This window comes from Talpa occidentalis, unplaced genomic scaffold (assembly GCF_014898055.3).
Source record: "Talpa occidentalis isolate TD23 unplaced genomic scaffold, MPIMG_talOcc4v2.1 talOcc4.17, whole genome shotgun sequence".
NCBI classification, from domain to species: domain Eukaryota; kingdom Metazoa; phylum Chordata; class Mammalia; order Eulipotyphla; family Talpidae; genus Talpa; species Talpa occidentalis.
This window is the reverse complement of record NW_023601754.1, coordinates 215,341-235,128: the sequence shown is the minus strand read 5'-3', so window position 1 is coordinate 235,128 and position 19,788 is coordinate 215,341. Positions and strand designations below refer to the sequence as shown.

At 68.1% G+C, this 19,788-nt stretch overlaps 2 protein-coding genes across 4 annotated transcripts; one reads left to right on the top strand and one right to left on the bottom strand.

Moving 5' to 3' along the window:
- Positions 1–4,279: 4,279 nt before the first annotated feature.
- DPEP1 (dipeptidase 1) lies at positions 4,280–14,831 on the top strand. 3 transcript variants are annotated; one of them, XM_054696853.1, is made up of 12 exons: positions 4,280–4,340; positions 4,999–5,085; positions 9,843–9,998; positions 12,178–12,310; positions 12,463–12,595; positions 12,670–12,820; positions 12,900–12,969; positions 13,087–13,263; positions 13,398–13,482; positions 13,707–13,782; positions 13,875–14,010; positions 14,102–14,831. In XM_054696853.1, the coding sequence occupies exons 3-12, from the start codon at positions 9,895–9,897 to the stop codon at positions 14,342–14,344; spliced, it is 1,308 nt and encodes a 435-aa protein (XP_054552828.1). In that variant the 5' UTR covers positions 4,280–4,340; positions 4,999–5,085; positions 9,843–9,894; the 3' UTR covers positions 14,345–14,831. The 3 variants fall into 3 exon arrangements, with proteins under 3 accessions (XP_054552828.1, XP_054552827.1, XP_037371630.2); XM_054696852.1 differs by having other exon boundaries at positions 9,827–9,998; XM_037515733.2 differs by lacking the exon at positions 4,280–4,340 and having other exon boundaries at positions 4,788–5,085; positions 9,827–9,998.
- Positions 14,832–15,313: 482 nt separating this feature from the next.
- On the bottom strand, positions 15,314–19,783 carry CHMP1A (charged multivesicular body protein 1A). The gene is made up of 7 exons (XM_037515734.2): positions 19,751–19,783; positions 18,958–18,977; positions 18,006–18,083; positions 17,319–17,465; positions 17,045–17,173; positions 16,676–16,863; positions 15,314–16,466 (listed from the first exon to the last, which is right to left on the bottom strand). Exons 1-7 carry the CDS (start codon positions 19,755–19,757, stop codon positions 16,445–16,447), a joined length of 591 nt encoding a protein of 196 aa, XP_037371631.1. The 5' UTR covers positions 19,758–19,783; the 3' UTR covers positions 15,314–16,444.
- Between the last annotated feature and the right edge of the window lie 5 nt (positions 19,784–19,788).

The window sequence follows — 19,788 nt, the reverse complement described above, 5'->3', positions numbered from 1 at the left end:
ACTGGACTTCCCGGCCGGGATGGTTGCACAACACCCAGCCTGTACCCCACCCAGCCCCGCCCCAGTACAGGCCAGAGGCGCGGGGGTGAGAGGACTCCCCAGAGACCGAGCGGGGAGCAGAACAGGCGGATCCACTGGGATCCACTGCTGAGGGGAGCAGTGGGGAGACAGGAGGGGTCTGCTGCCCCGTGTGGGCAGCTCCCTGGCCGGGGATGGAACTCGTCTTAACCGCTCGCGCCACCAGGGAGGCCCTGAGGGAGGGATCTTAAGAAAAAAATTGTATGTGCTTGGATGACTCACTACAGACCGTGAAAGGACAAGCCGTCCTCGCAGCTCATCTCAGGAGCTCCAGAGGTCGGGCAGGGCCTGAAGGCCTCCACGGCAGGGAGGAGAGGGTCAGACTGAGGGAAAAGCGGGGAAGGACCAGAGAAGGGCCCCGTGCAGCCGTTGCTGGCACCGGCCCGAGGCCTGTGCTCCCAGGCAGGCGGGACCTCGCCCCGTTCTTGGGCTGCCGGCAGCCAGGACACCCCACCAGGGGCCTCTGAAGCAGCCACCCCAGGGCCACGCCCTCGGTGCCAGCGCAGGGCACTGGAAGAGGCACGTCCCACTCCCCGAGAGAGGGTCAGCCCCAGCCACAGGCCAGGGCGGGAGGACAGCTTGGCCGTCGTCAGGGCCTGGGGCTGTGAAGAACCCAGCGCAGGAGACATTTTCTGAAGATGCCAGAGCGAGACAGCCCCGGCGGCCCTCGGAGTGGCCGGCAAAAAATCACCTTCTTGGGCCTCCCCTGGGGGCGCAGCGGTTGAGCGCTGCGGCGCCGGTTCACTCCCCGGCCACCGGCGAGGGTCCCCCAGGGCGCCAGCCCTCTCCTGCGGGGACAGCTGATGAGCGCCCTCAAGGGCACAGCGCCCAGATCACGCACTCCCTGCCCACCGTGGCCCTCGCTTTAGTCAGGAACGCGCTGCGACCTGGCTGCGGGCTCAGGCTTCGAGCGAGCCCTCCTGGGGCCACCAGGGTAAATAAAGAGCTTCCCTCCGCTTCTGAGTGCTGCCGGCTTCCCGGGCGGATCCCGCTGTGACAAGTTCTCACAGACGAAAATAGAATTTGGAGCCTTCGTTGGGTTTGTTTTTTTTTTTTTTTAAAGATTTTTATTTTTATTTATTTATACAAGCCCTGGGCACAGTCAGAAGCACGGGAGGGTGAGAGAATTCACCAGAGCCAGAGCGGGGAGCAGAGCAGGCAGAAGGACCGAAGGACACTGCTGAGGGGAGCAGCGGGCGGCAGGAGAGGTCTGCGCGCCATGTGGGACCCTCCTCGGGTGGCCGGGGAGCAGCCGGGGATCGAACCGGCGCTGCAGAGGCCGCGGGCAGCTTCACAACCCAGCGCTCCACCGCTGCGCCCCCGGGGAGGCCCCCTTCGTTGGGTTTTTCAGGCCCTTAATGCGGAGACAGGGACGGTGCAGATGCCCCCAGAGAGCCTGAGAGGCAGGAGGGCCCGGCCAGGGGGCCCCCACGTTGTCGCGCCCCCGCGGCCCCTGCTGTCTGCTGTGTGTCAGAAAGGGGGAAACTGACATCTCCAGGTTAAGGCTGTTGTTGTTCGGAAGGCAAGGAGTAGCCCGAAGAACTCATTTTCCTGACACTGGGCCACACCCGGCTTCCAGATGCTCCAGCGAGGGGCCCTCCCCCGGGCGGGGGCACTGGGTTGTGGCACCATATAGGATTCCTGGAAACACAGTCACGCCTCTTCATACCCACCACCAAAATGCACACCCCCCAGCACAGCCGGCAGCGCCCCACCCTCTCGCCTGGCTCTGCATCTGCTTTCTAGGGTTTGTTCCAGTTTGGTTTCGTCACTTCCTCCGTTTCCCTACATTCCACACCGAGTGGGGTCGTCCGGCGTTTCTTTCTCCTCCTGACTTGCTGCCTGGCGTCCACCCCCCAAGCCCACCCAAGCCGTCAGCAGCGCCTCGTCCCTTTTGACAGGTGAGTAATATTCCAGCGTGCGTGGACCCCACGCCTTCGCCCTGGTCTGGACACCAGCTGCTCCCCGGGGGCACAGTCAGCGCGGCCAGAGGGCTCCGCTTGCCTCCCGGCAGGGCTTGGGGCTCCTGGAGAGGCCCGGGGGCCACACACCGCGGCCCTCTGGCGGGCGCAGGAGCTGTTCGCGTCACTCTGGTCGGAGACATGTAATCAAAACCTGAGTAGTGCCCCCTGCCCCTGCTCTGGAGCACCCAGAAACGCCCAGGGCTGGGGGCGGAGCTGGGACCCGCTGCGGGGAGTGGCCTGGAGCTCCTCAGACTGTTAAAAAGCCAGGCTGGTGCTGGGCAGACTCGTGGGTGGGAACACCCCATCACAGCGCTGCCCTCCGCGCCCCGAGTCCCAGCAGTGTGGGCGTCCATGCTCCCCCACACCGGCGACTCTCGGGCCTGCAGGCGGCACCAGGCCCCCAGACTCCATCTGAGGCCGCTGCAGCCCGGCACGCACTCCTGACCAACCCTCTCAGGGCACAGACGGGCCGGGACAGCCCAGAAGCTGGTTTTCTTGCTAACCCCGAGGCTACCGCGCCGACAGGGACGGGGGGGGGGGGGGGGTGCATGCTGACAGCAGAAGAGGGACATGAGGTCCCCAACCAAGGGGCTCTGTCCCCTCGGAGCTTGGGGTCCTGCAGGGTGGCGGTAGGAGTGCTCTGGCCCAACCGTCTCAGAAGATCCTCCTTTGGGGATTTCAGGGGGTTTCACTGCTGACCTCACGGGTTATCTCATGAGGCATTGAGCCCCAACTCTCCCCTCCCCCTCCTGGGCTTCAGGGCGACTTCCGTAGGCCCCTGGCGCAGGGAGGCCTGGATCTGGGAGCCGCCCCAGGATGGTGGCCGAGGACCCATATATGGGGGCGCACTCTGCTCCTCTCGGGGACAGTGTACACATGTCTCGTCAACCACAGCGCGTGATTAGTCATCTATGGCGAATCCACAGTCAGGGGACAGATTTCAAGGACAACCAGGCAAAATGGGCCTGTGTGTCCCCGGGGGGGAGGGGCCTGGCAGAGAGGGGAGGCGGAAGGGGCTCCTATGGTGGGGACCGTGGGCTCCTGTAGGGGTGCAGGGGAGTCTCCAGGCTCCTCTGCGTTCTCCAAGGCTGGCAGATCGGCAGGAAGCAGCGCACAGCTTGGTGGAGAACAGGCCCTGCCTCCTGCCTGTGGGCAGCCGGCGCGGGCTCCCTGGAGGTGGTGTCTGGGGGCTGGGGTCTCTGGCGTCGGGCTGGGGCCCTGGACGGTGCTGCAGGGACGGCTCTTCGGCTGCCTGGCCAGGCGCGGGGGCTGAGCTCCCTCTCCCGGGCAGATGCTTGGAATTGGCCCACCCAGTGGCATGTGGTGAGCTGGTGCTGCCCTGAGAGGTGATGTGGAGCGCCCCCCCACCCCCACCCCTCCTACACCCCCATCTGGGGGAAGGTGCTGGGAGCACATTGGGGTGGCCCTGCCTCAGGGCGGAGGGCCCCATGAGGGTGCTGAGCCCATGCGGGGCTCCACCTCCTGACCCCATCACCCCCAGACACCATTGCCCCGGAGGGCCTCAGCCGGGCTGTAGGAAAACACTCCTCCGTGGGGGCCCCTCACGCAGCCCAGCAGCGGGTCCCAGGTCCCCCAGTCCTCGGAAGGTGGGCCCAGTGTGGGGTGCAGGTGGGGTGAGGTCTGCGTGGGGGGCCTGACGCCCTCAGGCTGTGTGTGCCTGGAGAGGAGACTGGCGGCAGGCGTCCCCCCTCGTGGCGGAGCTGACCCGCTCACAGGAGGCCCCCGCGGCCCCTCTGGCGCCCCACTGAGACCTGGTCCCCGGGCCCTCAGCACGCGAGGGAGCGCCCGGGCAGCGCCCCAGCCCGCGGTCCCCCAGGGGCCAGGGGCTGCTGGACGGGCGCCAGGCCGCAGACTCACAAGCAGCGGACCACCCGCAGAGCCTCCCCCACAGCAGGCTGCGGCGCGGGGGTGCGGGGGGCTGGCCACCCCGCTCCGCCTGGGCCGCCTGCGCCCCGGTGCCATCGCCGCGGTGTTGTGGGCTCGCGGGGGACCCGAGCGCGGGGGCACAGGCCAGGCGGGGGCCCCTCACGTCTCGCAGCTGGCCCAGCCCGCCAGGAGCGCCGCCGGGAAAGTGTCCGCCGGGAGGGAGCCGCGGGCAGGATGCGGAGGGGCGCCCCCGCCCCACCCCGCCCCTCCTTGAGGACGCCCGGAAACGGGGCATTATCACCTTCCTGGGGAAGGCCCGGCGGGAGGCAGGTGGCGGGTGGGGCCAGCGCGTCCTGAGGGCCGAGGGGGCTGCCAGGTAGAGCCGCCGCCGACCAGCCTGCGCCTCGCTGGGTAAGTAGGGAGCCCCAGGGCCGCGGTGGGGTGCTGTCCCCAGGGGAGGGGCCCCCTGGCGCAGCGCGGAGCCTGGACGTGCTGCCGCCCGGCGTGGGCTGCCTCAGCGACGGCCGCTCTGGCTCGGCCGGATCGCGCCTTGTCCTTCCAGACGGGCCCTGCCCCAGCCCAGGGTCGGGGCTCTACCCCGGTCCGCCCGGGCAGCGGTGGTTGTGGGCGCCCGAGGGCCACCTCCAGCGCCCAGGGCCGGGCTGCTGGGGTCTGTGTCCCTGAGCACGCGGTGCCACGGCCCTCACGGGCAGAGCCAGGTACCCCTGCCCGGCGCGTCTGTGTGCCGCAAGTGATACCGGAATGGTCAGGCCTAGTCTCCCAGCCGGGACCGGATCCCAGGCTGCAGGGCAGCGCTGAGCCCCAGCCGCTAGACCCCCAGGGTTGGTGTCTCAGAAGCCGCAGCAGGAACTTCGCAGACGCTCAGGCCAGCAAGCGAGAAGAGGCAGTTTGTTTAGAGAAAGAAAAAGTTTATTGAAGAGAAAAAGAGCAGAAATAAAGTGGGACTCCCGGGCCAGGGAACCAGGGAACCAGGCCTGGGAGGGGCAAGGAAGCCAAAGTGGAGTCGTGTCTCAGGGAACATGGACCTTTTCCCCTCATTATTCTAAAGCTGCCCCGTCTCTCTGTGAGTGGCCAGTTCTCGGCTGTCTCACTGAATTTGCTGCTGAGCGGGATCTTCACGTTCCTCATCTAACAGGTCTGTCTCTCCCCATTTGTTATATTTTTATTTTTATGGTCCAGCCCTCCCAGTGAGCATTTTCACACTTTATTTTATCATCCGAAGAAAACCAGGACCATCCTTAACAAGATTATCTGTGGTGCTGGGATGTTTGTTTTCCCAGTGGAATTGGTTTCATTTTCTTGCTTGTCCTTATCTCTGAAGCCTTCCTGAATTCTTCAGAGGTCCCCTCCTGCACTGTCCTAAAACTGCCTAATAACCCTAGCTTGCCCTGTCTCACAAGCACCCGCCCTCAACCGCGCCCTCACCTCACTGTTGCGGGGACCGGAGTGGGGTGTCCGGGCCGGGGGGTGCCCGGCCCCCCACGTGCCAGTGCCCTCCTGGCTGGACTCCAGGCCTCAGCCTCCTGCCTGTGAAAGGGCAGATTTACTGTCCAGTCCTATCAAAGCCCAGGGCCGAGGACGGAGGGACATCTGTCCAGTGTGACGTGGGCACTTCTGCTGTGGCGCTGCCTGGCTGGTGGGGCGCAAGGGGGGGGACAGGGTGGGGGGAGGTCTGGGGGGGCTCCGCTCCCACTGCCCCGGGAGATTCAGACTGGGCAGTAAGAGTGGCCGGAGGACACCTCTGAGCCGCCGGCACCACGTCCTGGCTCAGCCCGGTCTGCTGCTCACTGGGCGCCCTGAGTCCGTTCGCAGAGCCAGGAAGGGGTGGGGGGGCAGCCCTCAAACCGCAGGCGTTCTCTGGCCGCTGGGGGCAGCAGCAGGGCGCAGCCTGCAGTGGGGGAGGCTCTGCGGGTGGTCCGCCGGGCTGTGAGTCTGCGGCCTGGCGTCCAGGAGGGGCTGACCGGCTCCCCGTCCAGCAGCCCCTGGCCCATCTCAAAGGACAGCGAGGCCCACAGGGCGTGTCCACCCATGCCCTTCCCGGGAGTGTCTGTTGCCGGGCGCCACGCTCCACACCTGCTGGTAAAAGTGGTTTCGAGGGTCATGACCGCGGGTTCCCTGTCCCGCCCTGGACAGGGCTGTAAAGGGCAGCGCCCCGGGCGGCAGCCCCGATCTGGAGCGGGATCGCTGACCGAGCAGGTGGCGATGTCCCCAGAGATAAAGGCGGCCCCGCCCTGCGTCCTTGCCCGGGCCGCCTGCTTCTGGCTGGGCTCAAAGTCGCCCAGGAGCCCACTAGGGGGTGGCCGGTGGCTTGGAGAACACGTGGACATGCTGACCTGCTCCTGCAGCTGGGAGAACCCCGCCAACCCCACGGGGGCCTCTGGGGAGCAAAACACAAAGCACGGAGAGCCCCAGCTACGGAGGGCTGTGTGCTGGTGGGGAGACCTGTGCCTCCCCGGCAAGTGCAAAGGGGTTGGATGGGGCCAGCATGCTGGATGGGGCTGGGCAGGAGAGGGGGCAGGGTCCTGGTGTTACCGAACGCCGGCCTCAGTTTCCCTCAGCCAATAAAAGGAAACTAAGTTTGAGGAAAAGGAAAGCGGTTTTATTTGTCGACAAATGAGGAAGGAGGCAGACTCATGTCCGAAAAACCACCGTCCTGCTCTTTGGCAGTGGGCAGGGGTATTTATACAGGGGGAGATGGGTAGGCATCCGCGAAGGGGAGGGGGAAGGGGTCCGCACAGAGACAAGTGGGCGCCAGCTCAACAGGGAGATGGATGGGTGTCAGCTCATTCATCTTAAGGGAAGGGGAAGGTGTCAAGGCACAGAGACGGTGATCGCCAACTTGTTTTCCTTAGGGCGAGGGGGAAGGGTCTACAGGGAAACTGGTGGGCGCAGTTTTTTTTTTCCCAAGGGAGGGGAAGCTGCAACAAATGGGAAAGACAAGTCATCAATCCTGTTAATGCTAGATAAGGGGAATTGCAAAAAAATGGGGGAAAGACAAACTTGTTAACTGTATCACTGGGGCTCTGAGCTGAGCAGCTGCCCTTGTGGAAGGTGGTAGGGGCTGGTGGCAGCAGGAGGAGGAGGGGCTGCCTGGAGGAGCGCTAAACGACTAGTGTTGGGGTCTCCTGGGAAACAGAACCCCCGACTGACCATGTGCGAGGCTGGCGGCAGAGCTGCACAGGCAGACACAGTGGCCGCTCCCTGGGGTCAGCTCCAGCGCTGGAGGCGCGGCCGCAGGGGAGGCCTCTGCAGGGGACTGGCCCCCCCACCCCCACTCAGGGGCGCCTGTGTGGCGAGGGGGAGGGTGACAGGTGGGTGGAGGAGCAGGCTGGGGACGATTTTCGATCTTGGGGTTTGGATGTGTTATAGGGCAGGGAGAGGGGCAGCCCAAACCCCGCAAACCTGCCTATTCTACATGGGTTCTGCCATCCGCCGCATCCACACAAAACATAGGAGACTTTAATGAAAAGGAACTTTAATAAAACTAGGAAACAATACAGGGAAGGCCAAGAGTCTAGTTTCTAAATGAAGCTTCATTTAAAGTGACCCGTCCCCTCGTGGGTAAAAGTCCATCCAAATGGGATTGGCCCAGAGCAAGGCCCCAAAGCCTGCCCCAAGTCTAAAGCATCTTCCAGTGGGGACCCACAGCAAAGGGTCACAAACAACCGGACAAGCCCGGAAGGAAAAGAGCAAAATCAACATCAAGATAAAAGCTGCCATGGTCACCTCCCCACGGGTCTCCCCCACATCTGTGTCACCCCGTCCACGACCAAAAGACAAGCGCAGTTTCTTCACGTGTCTCTAGGCTCCATGCGCCTCCTCCAGGTCTCCTGGCTCCATCCTGTTCCTTCCTCAGTCTCTTCTGCAGCTTCTCCTCTTCCTGCTCAGCTCCACCCTCCCTTGGGTGGGGCAGGGAACCTCCCCCTTTCCTGGGGACCCCCCTGTTACAGATGGAGTTCAAATGCTCGCCAGCCCAGTGGGCAGCAGGCTACGGGGGACCCTAGGAAGGCCCTGGGTGTGGGATGGACCCGCCGAGGGTCAGCGTGGACTCAGCAGGACTGGGCAGGAGAGGTAGGGCCGGCTGGCTGGAGACGTGACCATCTCACCAGGCACCCAGCCCGGCCTTTCTCCATGGAGGCCTTCCGAGGGGTGGCTGTGTGAGTGGTGCTCCCGCACCGCCTGCACCCCCGGTCTCCCCAGGAATCATGACCTGAGTTGGCCGCAGGTCAGGCCCGGGCAGGGTGTGGGGGCGGCCCGGGGGCGGCGGCGTCCTGCGGGGTGGCTCCAGGTCTGTGTTTAGCTCTGTGCTCCTGTTAGGTGGACGCTGGCCTTGCAGGCGCTGCTGCTGCTCCCTTCTGCAAGCTCAAAGCGGCACCGCTGTTTTCAAGGCAAAGGATTACGCGAGCCCTGAGAGCAGAGCCGGATGCAAGGATCTGGGCCGTGACTGCAGGGCCTGGGGGGCAGGGAGGCCTGGGACAGGCGTCCCCAGCGCGGTCCCCGTGTCCTCCTCGGGCCTCGGCTGCGGTGGAGGGTGGCTTGGCGGGTGTGGCCGGCAGTGCTGTCGTCCGCAGGAGGCTGGGGGCGGGCAGCCGCTCTCATTGCACAGCGAAGAACAGCAAAGCCGCCCGGTGGCCATCGTCCCCTCTCCGTGTGTGGACGGATGGCCCCGGCCTGGCACATACTCCCGGCAGGCTGGGGTTCAGGCCCCGGGGGCCTGCCCGTCTCTGCCTCGGGGATCCCGGGACCCTGGAGGGCAGCAGCCACGCTGGGCCCTTGGGGAGGGCAGCGCAGGGGCCCGCAGCCATCACAGCAGCCAGAAGAGCGCCGCTTGCCTGACACACCTGCTTGGTGCCAGAGACGCCCCCGAGCAGTGCGCGCCTGGGCCCCCAGCCCTGCTCCCGAGGGGGAGCCTCAACGAGGTGCCGGGAGACAGAGGGCTCTTTGGACACGGAGCCGGGAGCCAGATCAGACTGGACGGGACGCGCGGGGCCGGCGGGTGCAGGGGCGGGTGTGGCCTGGGGTGGCCGCTGTGTGCCCAGGCCCGGGGTCGCCGGGTCAGCCCTCGTGCCTGGCCTGGCCCCACTGCTGGTCCGCTGGCAGGGAGCCTCCCACGCGGGGCTGGGCCAGGCCCTGGAAACCATATGGCTAAGGCCTGGGCGCTGGGCAGGTCCCTGGGCAGGGGTGAGGGCCCAGGGAAGGAGAAGCAGGAGGCCCAGGGACCCCCACGCGCACCCCGGGGTAGGGAGACCGCCGTCCTCTGGGTGTGGAGGGAAGAGAAGGCGGGAGGCCCTGGCCTGCCTGGACACACAGCCACTGACCAAGGGGGCCGGGAAGGAGGTGGCATCGCCCCGGGGTGGTGGGCGTGAGGGCTTTTCCCCCAGACCCAGCAGGCCTTTGGAGCCCAGGCTGGGCTGGGGTCCTCCAGAGGCCCCCGGGTCTCCCCACCTCGCCCACAGCCCTACTCTCTGTCACCAGCCTCTGGGCTGCCCTCGGGCACCTCTGGTCTCAGCAATGCCTGTCAGGCTGGGAAGGGCCCCCGGGGCAGAGGCTCGGGCTCCTGCCAGCCCCAGCCCTGGCCCACCTGCCTGGCCTGAGGCTGCAGCCGAGGGCGGCTTAAGGGCTGGGTGTCACCCCAGGGGGCTCGCCCTCTGCCACTGTGGCTGGCAAGAGACCGGATGCATTGGGAGGACGCGGCCTGAGGGCGTGGGTGGGCAGCTGTGAGGCTGGGGCGGCCTCTAGGGGCCCCTTGTCCTCTCCCTGCCATGTCCCCGCCCTGGGGGTGAGGTCTCTGAGGCGTTGCGGGGGGGGGGGGGGGGGGGCTGGTTACTGATTGAACAGGGAGTGGCCAGGAGCCCGCTGGGGTCACCCGTTCTCAGGCCTCTCCCTGCGCAGAGTGCCCGTCCCCACCGAGCCCAGCCGAGTGCAGACGCCTCGCGGACCCGCCATGTGGAGCGGCTGGTGGCTCTGGCCCCTGGTGGCCGTCTGCGCCGCGGACCAGTTTCTGGAGCAGGCCCGGAGCATCATGCGGCACACGCCGGCCGTGGATGGGTAAGCCGGGCGCGACGCAGGCAGGGCAGGCGAGAGCGGGACTCGGTTTCTCCAGTGGAACCTCGGCCCCTCCCCGGAGCCGGCCAGGCTTCCGCAGGCGAGATCCTCGGGGAGTGGAGCGGGGAGAGGGCTGGGAGGCCCCGTCTCACCCTGCTGTGGGGGCCGGGAGGGCTGGGTCCTGCCGCGGGCAGCAGCGGATGGCCTGAGGGACCTGTCCTTCCATGGGACCCCAGGTCCCACCAGGCTGCCTCTGGGCTCCCTCCGGCCTCCCTGGGGAGTGACCCCGTCAGGTGCGCCCTGGACACTCCAGCTGTGAGCCTAGGTGTCCTGTCACCCTCCTGCTCCCTCAGTTTCCTGTGCACCAAGGGTGCTAGACCCCGCCCTATGGGTCATGCAGTGCTACTTCCCCCACCGGCCCAGCCTGGCCCTGCCACAGAGGGCCAGGCTCTCCCGAGTCCCCGAGCATGCTCTTCTGGCCCCCCGGAGCGGGGAGTCCAGCCTGTGTCCTCCCAGCGCCCGAGGCCAGCAGAGGCCACAGGGTTCTGCAGGGCCTCGGGGACTGCGGCCAGACAGAGGGCCCTAGATGGTGTGTCCCCCACCCCAGCATCCCCCCAGAGTCCTCCCGGGCCCCACAGGGCTGACCGCGCACCTGCCGAGTGCAGGAGTGGACGGGTCTGCTGCATGGGCTCCTGCCGGGAGGCCCTGCTGTCTGGCAGGGACATCTGCACCCAGGGGTAGGGTGGTCTGGGCCGCAGGACACAAAAAACACCCTGTGGGTGGGCCTCCCCGGTGGCGCAGCGGTTGAGCGCTGGGTTGCGAAGCTGCGCGCGGCCTCTGCGGTGCCGGTTCGATCCCCGGCTGCTCCCCGGCCACCAGAGGAGGGTCCCACATGGCGCGCAGACCTCTCCTGCCGCCCGCTGCTCCCCTCAGCAGTGTCCTTCGGTCCTTCTGCCTGCTCTGCTCCCCGCTCTGGCTCTGGTGAATTCTCTCGCCCTCCCGCGCTTCTGACTGTACCCAGTGCATGTATAAACAAAAACAAACAAACAAACCAGCAAACAAATAAATAAAGCATGCCTCTATAAAAAAAAAAAAAAAAAAACACCCTGTGGGAGCCAGGGGCTGTCCCTCCATCCTGGGGGGTTCAGCTGGGGGTTTCCAGGGACTCCCCCATGTGATGGGTGAGGGGGCTCGCAGGGATGGGCCTGGGAGCTGGGATTACCTAGTGGGCAAGAAATCAACTGTCAGGCCTGTCCGGCAGCACGGAAGACACTGGGGAGCGCTAGCTCCAGGGGCACAGTGCCCCAACTCAGGGTGCCTGGTCCCTGTGGCCCGCGGTGTAAAGTGGCTGCGCCGGCTCTGAGCATGACACCCCAGCTGCAGAGGAGGGGCAGGTGTCCAGGATGAGGGCGGGCCGGGAAGCGGCCAGGGCAGGGCCAGCTGTCATGCCCAGTCATGGGGGGAGGCCGATTGCTGCAGCCCTGAGCATGGCTGTCTCCCTGCACTTGCCAGCTCCGCCCTTCGCGGCAGGTCCTGGTTGTGCGGATCAGCCCCTGGGGTGACTCTGCCTCGCCCCGACCTGTCCGGGGTTTGCTCTGGGGAAGGGGAGAGCAGGCAGGGCTGGGGCCTCCCTCCAGGCTGGAGAGCAGGAGGGCGGGGCCGGTTCCCTGCACTGTGGGCGTATCCTCAGGAGGGAGTAAAGTCCCCACCAGGGCCCTTGCCAGCCTGCCCTGGCTTGTACCTGTCTCCTGGGAGTTGTCTCCAGCCTGCAGGCTGCAAGCCCAGGACAGGGCGCCTCTGGAGGGGGCCATGGCCCTAGGGACGACCAGGCGATGCTCCCCACCCCGCGGCCAGCGGGGCTTGTCCAGCTCCTCCCACCTGTGCCCACACAGCACATACCTGACAGATCACCACAGCACACACACCAGCCGCCTGCGCACGCTCATCCCCAGAGACCGGCCCTGGGAGGTTGTCCATTCAGACTGCCAGGTCCCTTACCTGGCTTACCTGTCCAGGGTGGACAAAGCAAGGGCTCACCTGTGCTCTGAGCAGCCTGTTTCCTCCCTGCCTGCCCCTGACCCCCTCTGGCCACTCCTTGACCGACGTCTGGCTGCCTGCTGACCCCCTCTGGTTGCCCACTGACCCCCTCTGGCTGCCCCACTGACACCCTCTGGCCGCCCAGGCACAACGACCTTCCGTGGCAGCTGCTGAAGAGGTTCAACAACCAGTTGCAGGTCCCAGGCGCCAACCTCAACAGCCTGGTGGACACCCACACCAATATCCCCAAGCTGAGGGCCGGCTTGGTGGGTGGCCAGGTACAGCCAGGCCCGGCCAGGCGTGCGCCCCCCTTGGGGCCTCCCAGGTCCTGCTGGGGTGCTGTGCCCCTGGGTGGGGGTCAGAGAAGGGAGGAGGGGCAGGGCCTGGGGTCCCATGTGCCAGCTGCTCTCCCCTCCCCTGTGGCCCCCAGTTCTGGTCTGCATATACCCCCTGCGACACCCAGAACAAGGACAGCGTGAAGAGGACGCTGGAGCAGATCGATGTCATCCACCGCATGTGCCAGATGTACCCTGACACCTTCGCCTGTGCCACCAGCAGCATAGGTGGGCCTCCCCGCCCTGCCCGCCCCCCACTTGCCCTTCGGCCCTGGCCGCTCACCACGCGGCTCTCTTCCCAGGCCTCCGGCATGCCATGCTAAGCGGCAAGGTGGCCAGCCTGGTGGGCGTGGAGGGTGGCCACTCCATCGACAGCAGCCTGGGCGTCCTGCGGGCCCTCTACCACCTGGGCATGCGGTACCTGACGCTCACCCACAGCTGCAACACCCCCTGGTGAGTGGCGGCGACCGGGCACCCACCTCCTGCCGGCCTGGACGGGCAGGTGGGGTATCGGTGCCCTCTGCCTTTCCAGGGCCGACAACTGGCTGGTGGACACCGGAGAGGACCAGGCTCGGAGCCAGGGCCTGTCGCCCTTCGGGAAGGTGAGCGGGCAGCGGGGCCTCCCGCGGCTGGAGTTCTGGGGTGGGGTGTGGCCGGCCGCGGTCCTGAGAGCAGCGCCCACACCGCCGTCCCGGGCTCGGGGTGCCCGTCTCCCGCAGCGGGTGCTGAAGGAGCTGAACCGGCTGGGGGTCATGGTGGACCTGGCGCACGTGTCCCGGGCCACCATGCTGGCCGTGCTGCAGCTGTCCAGCGCGCCCGTCATCTTCAGCCACTCCTCGGCCTTCGCGCTCTGCCCGCACAGGCGCAACGTGCCCGACGACGTGCTGCAGCTGGTGGTGGGTCCGGCCGGCCCCGCCCGCCCGCCCGCCCCGCGGCCCCATCGCCCCGGGGGGCGCGGACCCCGCCTGGCCTCCCCGCACGGCCCCGCCCCCGCCCCGCCCCGCCCGCCCTGACCCCTGTCCCCGCACAGAAGCAGAAGCGCGGGCTGGTGATGGTCAATTTCTACAACGACTACGTCTCCTGCGGGAAGGAGGCCAACCTGTCCCGCGTGGCAGGTGGGCGGGGCGGGGCGGGAGGCGGGGCCTGCGCCAGGGGCGGGGCGGGAGGCGGGCCAGGGGCGGGGCCTGTGCCAGGGGCGGGGCGGGGGCGGGGCGGGAGGCGGGGCCGGCGCCAGGGGCGGGGGCGGGGCCGGCACCAGGGGCGGGGCGGGGCGGGGCGGGGCGGGGCCGGCACCAGGGGCGGGGCGGGGCGTCCGAGACCCACGGGCCGCTCCCCGCAGACCACCTGGACCACATTAAGAAGGTGGCGGGCGCCGGAGCCGTGGGCTTCGGGGGGGACTTCGACGGCGTTTCAAGGTAAGGGTCTGGGCGGGGGCTGCGAGCCCGGGCGTCCTGGGCGTGAGGGCTGGGCCCGCCCCTGGACGCGGAGCCGCCTCTGCCCGGCGCAGGCTCCCCGCGGGGCTGGAGGACGTGTCCAAGTACCCGGCCCTGGTCGCCGAGCTGCTCCGGAGACAGTGGACCGAGGAGGAGGTCAAGGGCGCCCTGGCCGGCAACCTGCTCAGGGTCTTCGAGGAGGTGGAGAAGGTGAGGGGCGGCGCGACGACCCTCCCCTCCCCCTCGGGCCCTCCCCCGCGGCAGCGCCTGAGGTGGCCCTGGCGTCCCTGCCCGTGTCCAGGCGAGCAACCACACGCAGGCGCCGGAGGAGGAGCCCATTGCCCTGGACCAGCTGGAGGCCTCGTGCAGGACCCTCTACGGCTACTCGGGGGCCTCGGGGGCGCCCCCCTCCGCGGCTGGCCCTGGGCCCTGCTGGCCGCCGGCGCCCCCCTCCTGCTCGGCCTGCGTCTTCTCTGACAGCCAGGGAGGCCCGGCCCCCCAGAGCAGAGCGGCGCGCAATAATGGGGACCCTGCTGCGACCTGACACTGGCGCCCAAGCCTGCAGGCTCCCGAGCCTCCAAGCAGCCCGTGTCTGGCCACAGGCCGGGGCAGCGCTGGGCCTGGACGCTGCTCCCCGTCCATCCCCACGTTCTCACACAAGCCCGAGCGCTCTCGCAGGCCCCTGCACTCGTCTGCACCCCCCACGCCCCCCACCCATCCACGCCGTCCCCCAGCCGCCAAGCCTGTCGCACAGCCGCCCCCAGCCAGCGGCCTGGGGAGAAGCATGGGCCCTGCCCCAAACTCCCACTGGGTCTGAGGGCTCGAGGCCCTCGGGCACAGCGGGGCCCGTGGGGCGGGGGCTCGGTCTGCGCCCCCTCCCAGGACAGGTCACAGGGCTGCCTGGGGCCTGCGGCCCACCTAAGCTCAACGCCGTGTTGATCCTACTGCCTTCCACAGGCGGCTGCCGGCCCCGCAGGCTGGGCCTCAGGGCGCCGTTTTCTGGTGACCCCCATTAAAGCCGCCCTTGTTCACCCAAGAGCCCTGGCTCCGGAACTCACTCATCCGCACCCGGCCTGGGAGGCAGCGGCAGGCCCGCGGGCAGGCGTGCCCTGGGAGCTGGCAGCGGTCAGTCCCCCACCGTGGCACCAGGGGCACGCACTCGGGAGCCCTGCACACGGACCTCCACTCGGGGAGGGTCGCAGGCAGGGCAGGACACCCACAAAGCGCCCTGTTCCAGGGGGACCCTGGTGGGCGTGGCAACCAGTCCTTCCCGGAAGTGGTTGGGGAAGGGGCACACTGAACCGGCCATGGCTGCATGGGTGGGGTTCCCGGCCTGGCCGAGGGCGGGCACGCGGCAGCACGGGGCCCACTCCCAGGGACAGGGTCTGGGGGCAGCAGGTCCAGGCCGGGCTCTGGCTGGGGCCTGCTGGGACAGTGCGGGGTGATGCTGCACACCTGGGGGCCCGAGGGCCTTGCTGCCTTGGGGTGCTCGGCACCCCCATGACCTCGCATCTCCACAGCGGCTTGTGGGGACTGAGCGAGAGGCTGTGCCAGGCTGCACCCGGCAAGTGGCGGTGCTGGGTCTGGCTCAGGTGGCTGCTGGCAGGGACTGAGCTGCCCACGCAGGAGTGCAGGACATGTGACTTCGCATGTAGCTGCTTTATGAGTTTTAATCATTCAGGGTGGACACTAGAGAGACGTGCACTGGGCACTGGCTCCGTGGGGTGGAGGCCCATTTCTTGGGTGCCCCAGCAGGGGCTGCAGAACTGCCCGCGGGCCACGCCTCAGCAGAGCAGGGCAGAGCCCTGGGCATCAGCCTGTTCACACTCAACAGTACTTCAGGGCAGACGGGTAGGCGAGGCCGCACCACTGGCAGAAGACCCAGCCGCACCCAGGCTGTGGGCTCAAGTGTGAGGCCCCAGGCCTCTGGCCACCTGGCAGCTGTGCTGGGAAGGGCTCGGCCCGGTACCACCGCTGGCCGCCAGCTTTGCCCATCTTGGCAATAACAAAACAAACAGAAATCTCTGAAGCTTCAAGAAAAGAAGTGGGTGCCGGGAACTAGGGAGAAGCGCCTGCCCCTCTGGGGGACCGGCTTGGGGACCGGCCGGGCGAGGCAAATGGGTGTCCCCTCTGGCTGGAGGCAGGAGAGGCAGGTCCAGAGTGGGTGGCGGCTGCAGCGCCCGACCAACATGATGGCCTGGCAGGCGGGCGGGTCCCACCGGCCGGGACTCAGTGCTTCCCCACCCCGGGGCAGCTGCAGGCGGGAGGCATAGTGGGTGGCCGCAGAGACATCTGGCGCCGCACTGCTGTGCGTGTCCACCCTCCAGGCATGGCCTGAACACAGGTGGCTTCGAGCCTGGAGCCGCGCCCCTCAGCATTCTGCAGCCCAGGGACCATGGGCACCCCAGCTCCTCAGCAGGTGGAGGGGAGGGCGCCTGCCCACTCCCCAGCTGGCCAGCCCCCATCAGAAATCACCCACCAAAGTCAGAAGTTTGTGCAAAGTCACCGGCCCTCCCTTGAGCCCAGCAGGGCACCCGGCTGCGGGGCGGTGCTACGCTCAGGAAAGGGCCAGCGGCGGGCATCAGGCATGGGCAGGTGTCAGTATCCTCCTAGCTTCTGTGCCTGGGCCACAGGCGGAGCCCAGCTAGTTCCTCAGTGCGGCCAGCCTGCAAGGCAACAGTGCAGCTGTGGGTGGGCAGGGCCAGACCAAGCCCACCCCGCGCTACCCGCAAGCCAGTGCCCTCACACCCAGTAGCCAGCGGTTGGGGTACCAGGCCCACGTGGGCTGCGGGACTGGTGGGGTAGGGCCGTGGGGGGGTGCCAGGCCACATGGGCTGGGAGACGGGCAGGGCCACGGGCGGGGCTGGGAGCCCACCTCCGGGAGAGCTGGTCCTCCTGGCTGCGTACAGAACTCTCGCCCACAGCAGAGGCGCCCTCAGGCAGCTGGCTGAGCTGGTCCAGCACCTCCAGGCCATTCTCCTCGGCGATCTGCACAATGAGGCTGTCCACCTGCTCCTGAGGTGTGGTCAGCGTGGTGGCCGAGCTCATGGAGTCCTCCATCACCTGGGGGTCAGGCCCAGTTCTGCTCATTTGGTGCCCAAGTCCCCGCTGGCTCCCTGGCCTGCCCACCCCATTGCTGGCTCGCACCCGCCTGCCTGCCCGGCCTCCGGCCACCTTGAATGTTCACAGGTGTGGGGGCCCCACGAGGGACACTGGAGCCGGGACCAGGCCACCGGCCACGTACCGACGTGTGCACGTCCAGGTTCTGCACCTGCTGCTCAAACCGGTCCATCACCGCGGAGACCTTCTGCAGATCCATGGCGCTGAGCGCCCTGTCCAGCGCCTTGGTCACCTGGGCCATGTTCTTGGTCACCTATTGCAGGCGCAAAGGGCTCAGGACAGAGCAGAGCAAAGCCCCCACCAGCTGACCCGCAGTCCTCGATGTGAGGAAGGCCGGGGCAGGCCAAGGCCAGCGTAGCCCTCCCTCGGCCCCTGCCAGCACTGCGGCGAACACTCACCCCCTTCATGGTGACAGCCGTCTGCACTTTGGAGGCCACCGCGTCCACGCGGGAGGCCATGCGCAGCCAGTTCACGCCTTCATTCTTCTTGCGGATGGCATTCTCGGCATACACGCGGGCACACTCCACATTCTTCTGCTGGAGGGCCTGCGGAAGGGGACACCAGCTAGAGATCATACACTCCCTGCCTGCCCGGGCAACGCCTGCCAGCGGGCAGTCCCCACCTGGCGCGAGCTGCCCCTCCAGAAGTGCCTGAGCCTCCTGATTTGGGCACCTCAGTCCCAACCTGCTCAGGAGCCTGCACCACAGTGGACTCGCCGACGCCTGCGGAGCGCACTCAGGATGGAGGAGCAGGACGCACCTCCGAGTGCCACCCAAGGGAGCTGCTCACCCACCGGACAGTGGTCAGCGCTACGGGGGCTGTCCCACATCCTCCAAGAGCAGCTGGGGCCACTCAGCCGGCCCTCCTAGAGCCCAGCAACCTCCCGCCCTATCTGTCCCAGGCCTCTGAGGCAGAGACGAGGGGGCCCATGAGATGGGGCTGGCTGCAGACAGCCAGTGCCACCCCATGGGGAAGGCGGGTGCAGAACATGGCCGCCCCACCCTCTCCCGTAGCCTATCAGGATGGGGACCTTGTGACCTTGACCCCACCCTGAGGAAAAAGCCGCACCCAGGAGAGCAGCTCACCTTCTTCACTTTGGCCTGCTCCGCCTTGGAGTCCTTCTCCGCCTTCTTGGCCAGCTTCTCCAGCTGCTTGGCCGTGAACTGGGCAGAGACAGCACCAGGTCGGACGCGCGCAGAGCCCTAGCCCCGTCTGGGGACAAGGCGGCCCCCGCCCTGAGGCTCCGGGAAGGGAGATGGTGCAGGGTCTTCGAGCACAGCTGTCCTCCCCCAGGACAGAACCCAAACCCACCTAGGCGCAAAGCTAAGGCTGCGGCGCCCAAGGCCCTAAGCGCACACGTGGGTTTCCAAGGTGCAGAAACCCGGACAGCATCTGTGCAGGCTGAGTACCCACGCAGGTGACAGCTCCTCCAGGCGCCACCCCAGGACGTGGTGCTCTGAGGGGCGACACCAGCAGAGATGTCTGGGCCCGGTGGCAGCCCTGCTGGCTGCTGCCCCTCCGGGAGGGCCCCGTCCCCACCCAACACAGGACGCCAGCAGGGAGTACGCGGACCTGCAGCCCCACCGCCTAGGGGTCCCACTGGGGACTCTCTTGTGATCCATAAGGGGGAAGGTCTGGAGCCTGATCTGGAGCCTGGCCCTGCTGCCCACACACTGGACACCTCCCAAGGTGTGCTAGGGCCCCCTGGCCCTCTGCTGGCTGAAAGCTACCCCAGAACAAGCAGCTGCCCAAGAGCGTTCAGGGGAGAGGACACGGGCCTGGCCTCGGGGGAAGCCCAGCGGCCTGAGCGCTCTCCACAGCGGGGTTGGCAAGGGCTTGAGGCTGCTCTTCGGCGCCGGTGACCATGCAGGTGGCTGGATGCGCGCTCCCACAGACAGCGCCTCGCTCTTCCTGGACGAGCCCACCCGCTGCCTGGTGCCCCTCTGCCACCAGCCTGACAGCAGCGGGCAGCAGCCATGAGTGGGACGTGCTCACCATCAGGGTGGGCGGAGGGGGTGGGTGGCACCCCGCACATACCTTCAGCTGGAACAGGGTGTCTGCAAGAGAAGAAGGGTTCGGTGTTGAGGGGGGCGTGACAAGGCCTAGCAGACCCTCCTAGGCCGGGGCAGCGCAGAGCACGGGCGTGGTGCCGGCCCAGGCTGGCCAGCGGGAGCTGGACACGCAGCCTGGGCTCGGCCCGCAGGGCCCCTGCACTCCCGACGCCCCAGGCAGCAGCAGGGCGAGACTGAGCTCCGGGGCGAAGCCGTGGGCAGTGAACTCGGGAGGGTGTCTGGGGCCGGCGGTCCCTGGGGCGGCCCCGGGCCCTTCCCCACAGTGACAGGCCGGGGTGTCCGCACTCCGAGGAGGAGGCCGTCTCGCGGGAGGGGCTGTCCTGGCGTCCCAGGGCCGGCTGGAGGCCACTGTCCAGAGCCGCGCGCTCAGCGCCGGCCCCAGCGGACACCGGGGACGTGCCCGCGGCAGCGCCCGACCCGCCGGCGGGGCTCTCCGAAGGCGCTGGCCCGGGGCGCGCGGGGGTACGCCAGCAGCCGGTGCCCGGGGTGCCCGGGGCGCGGGGCCCGAGCGCGCCGGCCTGGCAGGTGCCCGCGCCCCGCGCCCCCGCCCCCGCCGAGGAGCAGGCGCTCGCCACGGAGCCGGCTGGACGGGAGCGGCGCCCCCCCCCCCCCCCGGGCCGAGCTGGCCGCGGCGCCCTTCCGGGGCGGGGGCACCCCCCGCGGGCCGGCGGCGGCCGGGGGCCTCGGGGCGCCCCTCGCAGGCGCGGGCGGGGCCGGGGGGCGGGGCGGGCGGACACCGGGGCGCGCGGGCCTCTCACCGTCCATGGCGCGGGCGGCGGCGGCGGGACGGAGGGCG

Excerpts from the sequence above, each read along its gene's own strand:
- DPEP1 (XM_054696853.1), top strand. The coding sequence starts at position 9,895 with ATGTGGAGCGGCTGGTGGCTCTGGCCCCTGGTGGCCGTCTGCGCCGCG. Across the intron at positions 12,311-12,462 it reads CCGGCTTGGTGGGTGGCCAG|TTCTGGTCTGCATATACCCC; the intron begins GTACAGCCAGGC and ends TGTGGCCCCCAG. Across the intron at positions 13,483-13,706 it reads CAACCTGTCCCGCGTGGCAG|ACCACCTGGACCACATTAAG; the intron begins GTGGGCGGGGCG and ends CGCTCCCCGCAG.
- CHMP1A (XM_037515734.2), bottom strand. Across the intron at positions 17,466-18,005 it reads AGCAGGCCAAAGTGAAGAAG|GCCCTCCAGCAGAAGAATGT; the intron begins GTGAGCTGCTCT and ends CCCCTTCCGCAG. Across the intron at positions 16,467-16,675 it reads GAGGACCAGCTCTCCCGGAG|GCTGGCCGCACTGAGGAACT; the intron begins GTGGGCTCCCAG and ends GTTGCCTTGCAG.